At 37.7% G+C, this 13,126-nt stretch overlaps 1 protein-coding gene across 1 annotated transcript in view; it reads left to right on the forward strand.

The window, feature by feature from the left end:
• Nucleotides 1–13,126, forward strand: part of LOC135218267 (splicing factor 3B subunit 2-like) — a 170,621-nt gene that overhangs the window by 19,081 nt on the left and 138,414 nt on the right. Inside the window, 1 exon segment of the mRNA XM_064254442.1 lies at nucleotides 2,890–3,077. Coding sequence (XP_064110512.1) covers nucleotides 2,890–3,077 — 188 coding nt within the window.

Below are 13,126 nucleotides of genomic sequence, written 5' to 3' on the forward strand. Positions count from 1 at the left end.
GGATTGTATGGTGTGTGTGTGTGTGTAGTTCAGGTACTGATCTATTAACTAAGCTTGAATGCCGTGGCATAAGAGGGCGTAGGGTTCTGTCAAACACATTGGTCACGCCCAGTTGTCAGTTCCAGTCTTAGCTTCTGTAACATACAAGACACTTCCTTGTTGAGAGCTCCTAAGGTTTAAGCAGACTGAGAGGCAGGACCTATGAAGTCAGCTACCTTAGCAGTAAGGAACCTAGAGTTTTAATAATATTTTATACTCTAACCTAAACGCCAAAGCGGTAAAAAAAAAAATTTCTCCCGTGTGCCGGAAGTGTTTCAGAGTGAGCGCGGAAGCGGAAAAAATATTTTTTTCAAAAAATCACAGCGCGCTTAGTTTTCAAGATTAAGAGTTCATTTTTGGCTCCTTTTTTTGTCATTGCCTGAAGTTTAGTATGCAACCATCAGAAATGAAAAAAATTATCATTATCATATATAAATAATGCGATATATGATAGCGCAAAAACGAAATTTCATATATAATTGTATTCAAATCGCGCTGTGCGCAAAAACGGTTAAAGGTAACAAGTTACTTCTTTTCTTCGTTGTAATGTACACTAAATTGCGATCATTTTGTATATAACACATCGTAAAACGATAAAAGCAACACAGAGAATATATTATCACAAAATAATGCATGAATTCGTAACGCACGGACGTAAACAAATATTTTTTTAAAAAATTCACCATAAATCTAAATATTGTCCTAGAGACTTCCAATTTCTTTCAAAATGAAGACAAATGATTGAATATACTATACTGTAAGAATATTAGCTTACAAATGCAGTTTCGACCATATCTGACTAGTTAAGTTGACCGAATGTCGAATTTTTGTTTTATATATATTTTTTTTTATATGCAATTATTTTGGAAATAAGAAAAGCTACAACCTTCAAATATTTTTCGTTTTATTCTACATGAAATTGCGCACATTTTCATATATAAAACTCTATGAAATGCCTAATATGAAACGGAGCAAATATTCCGAGAATGGAATGTACGCATTTCGGAGATTTGTGGCGGAGAATCCGCGCGCGGAGGGAAGGAAAGATTTTTGTTAAAATTCACCATAAATCTAAATATTGTGCTAGAGACTTCGAATTTGTTTCAAGATGAAGATAAATGACTGAATATTACTAGACTGTAAGAGTTTTAGCTTACAATTGCATTTTTCGACCATTTCGGTAGAGTCAAAGTTGACCGAACGTGGTTTTTTTTTCTATTTATCGTGATTTATATGCAAATATTTTAAAAATGAGATAAGCTACAACCTTCAATTATGTTTTGTTGTATTCTACATGAAATTGCGCACATTTTCATATATAAAACTTTATGTAACGGCTAATTTAAAATGGTGCAAACATTACCCCACAATCGCACGTATGATTTTTTTCGGAAGAGTTACGCGCGTGGACGTAAAGAAAATGTTATTTTTTTCATAAATTCACCATAAATCGAAATATTGTGTTAGAGACTTCCAATTTGTTGCAAACTGAAGGTAAATGCTTGAATATTACTAGAATATAAGCGGTTTAGCTTACAATTGCGTTTTTCGACCATTTTGGTAGAGTCAAAGTTGACCGAAGGTTGAAAATTTGTCACATCATTTTTAATATGAAAATATTTCAAAATTGATAAAAGCTACAACCATGGGTTGTTTTTAGTTGTATTGTGCATGAAATTGCGCACATTTTTATATATAAAACTTTATGTAACTGCTAATTTAAAATGGTGCAAACATTACCACAATCGCATGTATGATTTTTTCGGAAGAGTTACCGCGCGGACGTAAGGAAAAAGTTTTTTCATAAATTCACCATAAATCGAAATATTGTGCTAGAGACTTCCAATTAGTTGCAAAATTAAGTTAAATGATTGAATATTACTAAAAATATTAGTTTTGTTTTAGCTTACAATTGCGTTTTTCGACCATTTCGATAGAGTCAAAGTTGACCGAAGGTTGAAATTTTGGCACTTATCGTTATTTATATGAAAATATCTCAAAACTGATAAAAGCTACAATCATGAGTATTTTTTTGTTGTATTCTTCATAAAAATGTGCACATTTTCATATATAATACTCCATGTAACTGCTAATTTAAAATGGTACAAAAATTATGTCAAAGTGACGACATAATTTCCGAGATGTGTCACAGATACTTTTTAGTGCGGCAAGAAAGAAATTCGCGCTTGCGCACCTGCGTAACGATTGTAAACAAAACAACACCTTGATCCGTGAACTCCCAACATCCCCCAAGGCGCGTGATTCAAGAGTTTTTGGCTGGTAGGCCTAAAAGTATTTTTCCGCGAATTTTTAAAAAAACTTTTGTATGTCGATGTAAAATACGTCCAGTCGGCACCCGAGAGAGAAAAAATGTTGACGTAAAATACGTCCAGTCGGCGTTTAAGGGCTAATAATGTTTCTGTCTTTGACCCACCTCCAAATGTGTCAATCAGCTATATGTATACCTGCCAGGTAAGTGTCATACATTAAAATGAAGTTTTTATGTTAAAACAAAGTTAATGTATACTTACCTGGCAGGTATATATAATTAATGCCCACCCTCCTCCCCTCAGGAGACAGGTTCAGAGAAAAATCTGGCCCAAGTGGGAACGGTTTTCCTGGTGCTAGCGCCACGGTAACGGGGTGGTGGTCTCCTGAACTACTAATAGGTTACTAGCGTTTGCCGCGAGATTTGAAATTTCTGCCAGGTTGGAAACAGAATATAGCTATATATATACCTGCCAGGTAAGTATACATTAAACTTTGTTTTAACATAAAAACTTCATTTTTGTGTTTTTGAAACAATTTTTATTATGTATTGAATTTTTATTCCTTTTTGTGACATTTCAGATGGTGAGGAAAATAATGGAGAGGAGCAGGAAGGAAATGAAGATGATGATGGAGGTGGTATGGGCCTTCCTCCTGATGAGGAAGATGAACAGCAGTCTGCAGACATGGTAACAGAAGAAGATGATGAAAGAGATACCCAGAGTCAAAGCTTGAGTGAACTGATCAGCAAGGCTCGAGAACAGGAGGAGGTTTGTTTTAAATATAAAATCCTTTTCATTCTTTTTTCTTTGGCCCACCTTCAAATCAAGATAACTGTCGTTGCTGCGGCCACAGATCTTGACTTGGATGTGAAGCATATTAAAGTAAACTCTCTTGAATCCTCTGCATTTGAAAAGCTGGAACTCTCAAGCTACTGACAGATTTTTCTTTCCAATCATTATTGTACAAGGGGGGAGAGCAAGAATGTTTACTTCTTTCTCAAGGAATACTAAATACATTTGTATTTTGCCTTTTTGTGCCAGTTGTTTATTTATTTTTTTTTTTTAATCGACGAACAAGCCATTCTAGGCTCTGTTTGCCAGTCAGCAGGGAAGTTAACTGTTGCATTTTAAGCTTACCTCATATATTTATAACAGTGGTAAAATCATTACAACCGTTTTAAGTCATTTGTCCCTCCTTTACTAGAATACAGTGTTCACCAAGGTGGATATATGCTCTGCCAAAAAGATTTATCTATTTTAGACAGAGGGGCAGGTTTCTGTTTCATAACTATCAGTTATGACTTGAACCATCAATAGATGTCTGTTGTTTGACAGTTTATCATAAGTTGTATTTTAACATCTTTCACATTCACAGTTGATCCTTGATCTCTGCAGAGTGACCAGCTTTGCTGAACAAGAGCACCAACATGCAGTATTTGTGTGGTCGTTATTGAGCTATTCAATTTCAGAAGTCCTTTATTCCTCACACAGGAATTGGAATCTCATAAAAGTTCAAGCAAAAACACAATGCATTACTACCATAAACAATGTTTCATTTATTTTATAATTTATTTTTATAAGTTTATTTATTTTTTTTGTTTTTTATATTTTTCTTTTTTAATAACTGATCTCTGTATGTATATCCTATTAATTTCTGTTAATTGTTTCAAATGAAATACTGTATTCTTTTGATATCATCACACCCCCCTCATTTTGGGACCACCTTGATGTGGTGAGGGTGGCTATCGAACTCAGGAATTTCCTAGGTTTGAACTCAGAGTCCCATATAACATTATATATATTTTCAGGTTACACTAGGATGCCCAGATCTAGCAATGTGCCTGGATGCCCAAAGGGAGTCATTTGACTCCTATGCATTTTTAAAGTTATTTCCTGAAATATTTTGCATTTTGTTATTATTTCTCATATTCCTTACAGTTTTGTATGCGAGCAATGTAATAATATTGCATATAATGCTATTTTGCTATAATTAAGGATGCTGAAATTTAGTGATGTACTTGGATTACCAATGTGAGTTATTTTGACTCCTATATATTTTTAAGATTATTTATTGAAATATTTTAATTGTATTCTAATTTCTTACATTCATTATTATCATGTATACAACAGTGTAATTTTATTGCTATAGTTCTCATATTATGGGTCCCAGGTAAAATAATAAGTGCTTGATTAGGTAGTTCTAGTAATATGTATATACTGTATATATATATTGTTGTTGCTACAATTTTGGAAACATACTTTGTATTCCAATTTTTGCAAACACGAAGAAACTAGATCTTAGAAATAAAAATAAATAGGTAGCCTAGTAATCATACAATATGCAACTAAATGAATTACAATTTGAGTCTATTTCACATTATCACATCTTTACACATACACATGACCTCTGCAGTGCAAGTGCCATATAAGTATTTTTTACATTTCATGCAACTATCAAAACACCTTGGACCTGGCAGCAATAAATGAATGGGTATCTATAAGGAAGTGACAAAGGATTACCAGGAAAGAGTTCCTTAAACAATTGTCAGAGGAATTAGCAGAGGTAATTATACAGTCACAGAAGAAATGGATGAGAAGGGAAATAATCAAGGAAATGGAAAACCAATGACCAAAGAGGAGACCTAAAGAAATGAGTCTTAACTTGGCAGTATTTCTTCAGGTCTCCTCTTTGGTCATTGGTTTTTCCATTTCCTTGATTATTTCCCTTCTCATCCAATTTCTTCCGTGACTGTATAATTACCTCTGCTAATTCCTCTGACAATTGTTTAAGGAACTCTTTCCTGGTAATTTTTTCTTTTGTCACTTCCTTATAGATAGCCCATTCATTTATTGCTGCCAGGTCCAAGGTGTTTTAAAAAGAATGTGTAGGCCACTGCCTTGTGCTTGTTCTCATTGAATACTTTTAAGCCATTTGGTCCAAAATGTCAACTCCATATTTAGTAACATTTGACTGTTTCTAGTGTCTTCTTTGCATTATTGGCTAGAGATAAACTGTTGAGAGTCATATCATCAGAGTGGTAAATCTTAGTTGAATACAACTTGTCTTTCATGGTTTTCACTGTGAAAGGCACTTCTCTTCTGTTTTTATTCATAGTCCCTATTATACTGGTTCCCTTTTTTCTTTAATTGCTTGGCTAAGTTGACAGATGTAAAATAGTTATCTTTTTTGACATTTTTCCCTTTGTTCAAATAAGTCGCAACTCGCATGACCACATAATTAGCAACCTTCTCTTCTGTAGGGCAATGCTCTTCTTTCCCTATGTAAAGAAAGCCATTCACCAGATATTTACTCTCCTTATCTATAGCTAAGAAATACATCTGACCGTATTTGTCAGGTTTTGATGCCATAAATTGGGTAATAGGGCACCTTACCCTACTGGGATATCAGTTTAAATAGCAAGAATTTGCTCCTGTGTAAGACAGCCTCTTCAAGCCATGCTTTCATGGAAATGACTTGCTAAATGTTCTTTTCTATCTGTGACAGTAACAAACAACTGTTACCAGATGTATGAATATTGTATTCATACAAGGATAATGGAATGTTCAAGTATGGCATTTCTTGAATGTTGCAAGTAGGAATTTGCTTGAATCATGATGAAAATGACTTTAACAAAAATTAGGAAATCCGGAAGAAAGAAATCTGTAGACCTATAATGAAACAACATTATACGTATTAGTCTTGAATACATAATGTAAAAATTATTAGAAAACCAGATTTGTAATTTTTACTAGGGTCTTGCTGTAAGGAGTCAAAATGACTTCCTCGGGCATCCATTAAAGATGAAAAATTAATATCTAAAGTAATCCGGTCCATTCTTCTACAGTTGCATGACGTATACTGAAAGTCATTAAAAGTCAAAGAAGGATTCAGTGAAATGTGTGAAAGAACTGAGTCAGGGGCATTTTGAATGTTGGCAAGGAGTCAGAATGACTCCATTGGGCATTCTAGTGTTAATGTTAGTGGACTTTCCATTTTTGTCAAAATTTTCAAAATCTAATAAATAAGAAAACATATCATGGCTTAACATGAAGTTAAATCTGAAGCTAAATAATGAGAACTGTGGTAGATCCATCATCTACCCGACAATGTTCGGACCTGTTTTTCAGGTGGAACGATTCTGTGGAGCTGGACCACGAATTCCTGGGGGGCCTGGTTCTAGGAACAGAACTCTCGGCATTCTTTCCAGTTTGCCCATAATGTAATTAGGATGGGGATAATTGTATTATCATAATACTCTGAGTCCTTGCAAACAGGTTCTGTTTACACTTGGGCCATGTAATCATGTTTATGCCATCCCCTTTTGGGGTAGGGTAGGGAGCGGACATTTGGGAGTCATTCTCACTTGTGCCATCGGCGGAAGATTTAACTTCGTGAAGGGCCAATGATATCTTTTCAAGATCTTTTGTTTGTCACTCTCTCTCTCAAATATGTTATGATTATTTGAACTTATGATTTGAGTACCCCTGGGCCCCATGATGGAAAAACTCCGGCACAGTTGATGACTATTGGCACGTCATTCCCGAATTTCCTTGGTACAGCCTCGAGCAATGAAAGAGCCATAAATGCTACCAAGGAACACCCTGTTCCAAGTAAAATAATTCCAGAACACCAATTTGGGTGCATAAAAAGTAAGAGAAACAAACAAAAATCAATTGGTAAACTCCAATACCATAACAATGAAACCATATATAATGAACAGTAATTCTGAATTAGAGACAAGTAATCCTCCCATCAATACAGAAAAATATAACAATCCTAATAGACAAGCAATGTATGTAAAACAAGGACCAAAAAGAAACAAAAATTACCAACTTAATCCTACATTGGTACATTTTGATGAGCTCTTTGGACCAGATAACTGGTCAAGAATTTTATTCCTCAAAACTAGCAACAAAATCTCAGCAGCGATACTAGAAAACAAATTACTCAACATATATCCAACACAGGACATGGAATGTAGACACATCAAAGACAATGAATGGCTAATCCAAGTAACCAATAAAAAGCAGTCCACTGCCTTTTTAAGTATAACGGAAATGAATAATATAAAAGTAACAATTACAAGCCACGAAACATTGAATTATATACAGGGTACAGTCATCCTACCCAACAACGAACAAGAATTCCTTCAAAACAACAACTGCTATACTCCTTAAAATTGAGATGTAACAATATTCACGATCTAGAAATATAATTAATTTCAAGTAGGAAAGACAAGAATAAAAATGTCAACATTACCGAAATAAAATTTACAGTCCAAGACCTCCATTTAAAATCAAAATTCTTCTCGGGCAAAATAGAGTTCGTCCATTCATTCCAAAACCACTACAATGTACACAGTGCTCAAGGTATGGACACACAAAAAAAATGCTGTAATAAAGCAATATGTGCAGTGTGCCCATCAAATAACCATACCACTAATTGGAACTGTAACCACCCAAAATGTATTAATTGTGGGCTAGCCCATCACACGAAATCTAAAGAATGCTCATTTTACCATCAGTTGTTAATAAATAGGACAGGAATGTCAGTCATGGAAACCAGGCTCGAGCTAAAAGTAAGAGAAGTTAATAACCCATCCAAAAGCCCCACCTTTTCAAATGTCACTTAAAATCAAGACATAAGTAGCATAATAACAAACAAGATAATATAAACATAGAAACTAATTCTCATGCCAAATAATATAAAACCCAAAATAAGAGTGATATATACCCACCAATACCACTACTAACATTGCAGATTCAGATATCTATGAAAAAAAATTGCCAATGGAAGAGGAATCAAATAATAATAGTAATAACCGAACTGACAAGAATAGAATACAGGAACGAACCCCACTTAACAGGGAAAAATCTATCACAGGCGGTCCCCAGGTTACGACGGTTCCGGCTTACGACGTTCCGAGGTTACGACGCTGTTTCTGAAATATTCAATGGAAAAATCCGTCGTGGGTTACGGCGCTTGTTCCGAGGTTACAATGCTGACGCTTCCGACGCTCCGAGTTAACGCCGCTTAAAAAAACGCATACTATAATAAAAAATCCTTTATTAGTTAGCACAGTATATTAATAAAAATAAGTTTCTGGTTAGATTACAACAAAAATTTTGAGGTTATGATGATTTTCGACACTTTTTATGTAGTATTTTTCTATGTTTTTTAGTGACGCCTCATATGCGGAACTAGTTTCCGAGCGAATGAATACATACTAGCTTGCGGTGCGCAAAGTTTACATATAACAGTCCAAAAGCGCAAATAATGAAAAAATCATTGCTTGTTTCCAGTAATAATAACAAAACGAAGTTTCTGGTTAGATTACAACGCAAATTCCAAGTATCCAAAGAGAGACATTATCCAGTAATTTGATCAGAGAGAGAGATGAGAGAGAGAGAGTGAGAGAGAGAGAGAGAGCCGAGAGATACGTTTACTTTAAATTAGTCTATATGATACGTAAATAGTAATCAACTGTTCTTGTAGCCCTCAAGATTTGGCAAAATCGAAGTATCCAAAGAGAGACATTATCCAGTACACTGGAACCTTGACATACGAATTTCATTTGTTCCGTTACCATCGTCGTATATCAAAACAGTTGTATCTCAAAGCATTTTTTCCCATTTAAAATAATGTAATATGTATTAATCCGTTCTAGCGCTATGAAAACCACACCTAAACGCAGCTAAATTACATATAAATATACACAATTTATACACAAATAAACGAGTAATAACACACACAATAAAAAAAAGAAAGGAATTTTACTTATCACAACGAAAGATTACGTGAGGCCAGCAGTGGAAGGAGGTACGGAAGGGTGGCAGGGAACGATTTGCTCTCTTTTTATTTACGTATGTACACTAATAACTACGTAATAAACACAAATGAAATAACATTGCTAAACTAATTTTTATTTATATTTTTTAATCAGTTCGTAGTTTAGAAATAATGGTGATGCCTTTGGAAGTTTTTTTATAGCTTCCTTCTGCTGATGATCGTGGATATTGTAGAAGGATTTCGACCATATCGTTTGCCAAATCGACGATACGAACGCACGTTCATGCTTTGCTATAATTTCATGTTTTGCATCCATCGAAATAATTTTCTTGGGTTTTTTCTTATCACCTGCTTTGTCTTTAGCTTTGGGACCCAAGGTTAATAATAAAATAGACAAAATAACAAGAAAAATAGGTACAAATACAACGAACTAAACAACGACGTGTTAACGATGCAGCACCAACAAACAGACTGAACGCCATTTATCGGTCGCCTATACAACTATCACATCGTAAAATCGTATCTCAATATTTCGTTGTATATCAAAGCATATATTTTCGCAAATTTTCTGTTGTATCTCAAAACATTCGTATATTAGGGCAATCGTATGTCAAGGTTCCAGAGAGAGAGAGAGAGAGAGAGAGAGAGAGAGAGAGAGAGAGAGAGAATCGCTATTTTTTTTATTAATCTTATCAATATTTGAAAATTAGTTTATAAGGTAAATCATTTATTTATACTATTAAAAACAAACAAAACATACAGAAGTGAGAGAAAGAGAGAGAGAGAATGTTGATGTTTACTTTAATGTATGACACTTACTGGCAGGTATATATATAGCTATATTCTCTGTTCCACCTGCAGAAATTTTCAAAACTCGCGGCAAACGCTAGTAAACCTATTAGTAGTTCATGGCAACCACCACCCCGTTACCGTGGCGCTAGCGCCTAGGAACCGTTCCCAATTGGGGCCAGATTTTCTCTGCCAGCCGAACCGGCAACATTGTTGGTGGTTCCCTGCTAGGATTTTCATTCTCGTTGCTGACTTTTCATGGATTTTTGGTATTGTACTCGGAAACGTTAGCTTGGCATTCGCTTTGGATTGTTCTTTAAAGATGTCTGATATGGGAGTATGTTTTAGAGTGTGTGTAAAAGAGGGTGTAAGGTAAGATTGCGAAAGCTTCGGTCGACCCTCATACCATTTGTAAGAAGTGTAGAGAGAATGTGTGTACTTGGAGAATAGGTGCTTTGAATGTGAGAATTTATCAGAGAAGGAATGGAAGATATTTATGAAATATGTTTGAGAGACTTGAGAAAGATCGTGTAAGGAGATCTGTTTCTCGTAGTGAGAAGTCAAATTTCTTCTAGTAAAACAAAGGAGTGAATGTATTTCCTCTCAGCTCCTTCTAAACGTAGAATTGGTAGTTCCTTCTCCCCAGGTATCTCCTGCGCCCGCTGCTGTATCGGAGGAGGCGAAACGATATAAATATTGTGAAGGTGTTCGCTGCCCTTGCTTGCGTCATGGGCGACCAGATACAGCGACTTACAGATAAAGTTAGTGCTTTCGATGTTAGTGAAAGTGTAGTGGAGGGGGCGTCTGATCGTCTCTCTCGTGCTCCTAGACCTAGACCTCTGTCAAGCTCCAGACCCAAGGGAGAAGGCATGTCGACAGTCGAAGGGAGGCGAGAGAGGTTTTTGTCACGGTCAGGCGTCCCTTCGAAACAGTCCTGTTGCAAGTTCCCAGGCTGTTGCAGTTCGCCGCAGAAAAGGCGTAACTGGGAAGTGTGCGTCCTCGGAAGGTTCGACTTCCGAGCGAGAACGTCGGTATGCAGTGGTGTCTCTGCCCCCCCCCCTCAAGAGGACTTTCAGGACATCAACTGCTCTCGAGAGACATGCTCAAGATCGTGAGCTTGGAGTAGTCCTGAGGTGTTGTCCTCCTCGAAGACGGGGACGCAGTTCCGATCAAGAGGAAAACAAGGATTTTCGTGCTAAAGAGGACTCAGGGCGCACTGGCGCTATACGTCCTTCTCGGCCTTGGATTTTCGATGAGAGAATCTCCTCCATCTTCTTGTGTTATCTTCCCTCGTCTTTCTCCGTCAGGTAGAGTACAAGATCGCTCTCCGTTAGGTCGCAGTCCCACTCGAATCCTCCTCCTTCGTCTCTACCATTCAGGAGGATAGTACGAAGGGTTTCTTAAGGGAAATGCAGTCCAAGCTGGCCGTGGTCTGAAGTCTTGGGATGCGCTGGGCAAGCATCTTCGAGGCGGAAGGACGATTTCCATTCCTTCCCATTAAGTCTTCTAAAAGGGAGGGAAGACAAGGACGCGTTCGCCGAGGACTCAGGGCGCACTGGCGCTAGGAGGACAAGCGATCGCTTGGTTTTGCAGGACGCAGAACACAGGAAGAAAATAGTTTCGGAAGAAGCAGGACGCAAACGTCAGGACGCGGGACCAATTGTGGACGCAGGACGCAGGCGACAGGCAAGCAGGCGTGTCTACGATGGACGCAGGACGCAGGCGGCAGGACATCGAGAGGCGGCAGGACGCCGACTCCTCGGTAGCCGCAGGACGCAGGCGGCAGGACGCTATTCCGTCAACGAAGCGTCAAACACGATAATGATTTACAAGACATTTCTTCAGCAGAAGAGGAATTGGAATTAATTGAGGAAAAGAATACGGAACCTTCTTCAAAAATTATAAGGTTCTGACTTCACGTCTTATTGCTATTTTTGAAGGGGAATTTAAACCGACAGCTCCGTTATCTCCCTTATCACAGTTTTCCAAGACTAGGACTCCAAAGAAGTCCTCTTTCCTTAAGATGACTATGTCAATTTCGGCGAAGAAGGCCCTTCAACGTGTGAATGACTGGATGAAGGATAAGAAAGAAGCGGGAAAATACTCTTTTGTTTTTCCACCAGCTAAGTTAGCATCGAAGTCAGGAGTATGGTACGCTACTGGAGAAAGTCTAGGCCTGGGAGTACCTGCCTCCTCCCAGGGGGACTTCTCCATGCTATAGTAGACAGCTCACGCAGACAGGCGTTACAGTCTGCTAAGGTCTGGTGGACGTCTTCAGAGTTTGGACCATCTTTTTAATTTGGGATTTTTAGGGACTTTCGAAGTCTTCAATTTCCTGGATTGGTCTTTGGGAGCACTAGCGAACTCCCTAGAAGAAGAGGATTCGCAGGATTTAGAAACAGCTAAGAGCATTATGTCCTGCATGGACAAGGCTCTGAGAGACGGAACGAATGAACTGGCTTCGTTATTCACAGCAGGAGTACTAAGAAGAGATCGCTTGTTGTGTTCTTTCGCTTCAAAAGAGTTTCTAACTCTCCAGAAATCGGAGTTGCTGTTCTCTCCTCTTTCGAAACAGCTGTTTCCTTCAGAGGTGATTAGGGATATAGCTCTCTCCCTTTCTCAGAAGGCCACTCAAGATCTTCTCTCGTCTTCATTTAAGGAGTTCTTACCACCCTGGACTTACAAGACGCATACTTTCATATTCTGATTCATCCAGGAAGCAGGAAGTATCTAAGGTTTGTGATTCAGGACAGGGTCTTTCAGTTCAAGGCCCTATGCTTCGGCCTTTGCACAGCCCCTCAAGTGTTCACGAGGATGATGTCCAATGTGGCGAGATGGTTACATTTAAGAGGGATCAGAGTGTCTTTTTATCTGGACGACTGGTTGATAAGATCCCAATCAAGAAGTCAATGTCTGGAGGACTTGAGTCAAACATTGGACTTAGCAAAAGACCTAGGTCTGGTAGTAAACATGGGAAAAGTCTCAATTGGATCCCCAAACAACAGATAATTTATTTGGGGATTCAGATATCGTCAGTGACTTTTCGGGCTTTTCGTCCGCGAAAGGCAAGCCCAATGCATTCGGAAGGTGCAGGACTTTCTAAAGAAGGACCGATGCTCAGCAAGAGAGTGGATGAGTCTACTGGGCACACTCTCTTCGCTAGAGAGGTTCATTTCTTTAGGAAGACTGCACATGAGACCTCTACAGTTTTTCCTGAAGGATTCATGGCCAAGAAAAT

The sequence above is a fragment of the Macrobrachium nipponense genome, chromosome 9 (genome assembly GCF_015104395.2).
Source record: "Macrobrachium nipponense isolate FS-2020 chromosome 9, ASM1510439v2, whole genome shotgun sequence".
NCBI classification, from domain to species: domain Eukaryota; kingdom Metazoa; phylum Arthropoda; class Malacostraca; order Decapoda; family Palaemonidae; genus Macrobrachium; species Macrobrachium nipponense.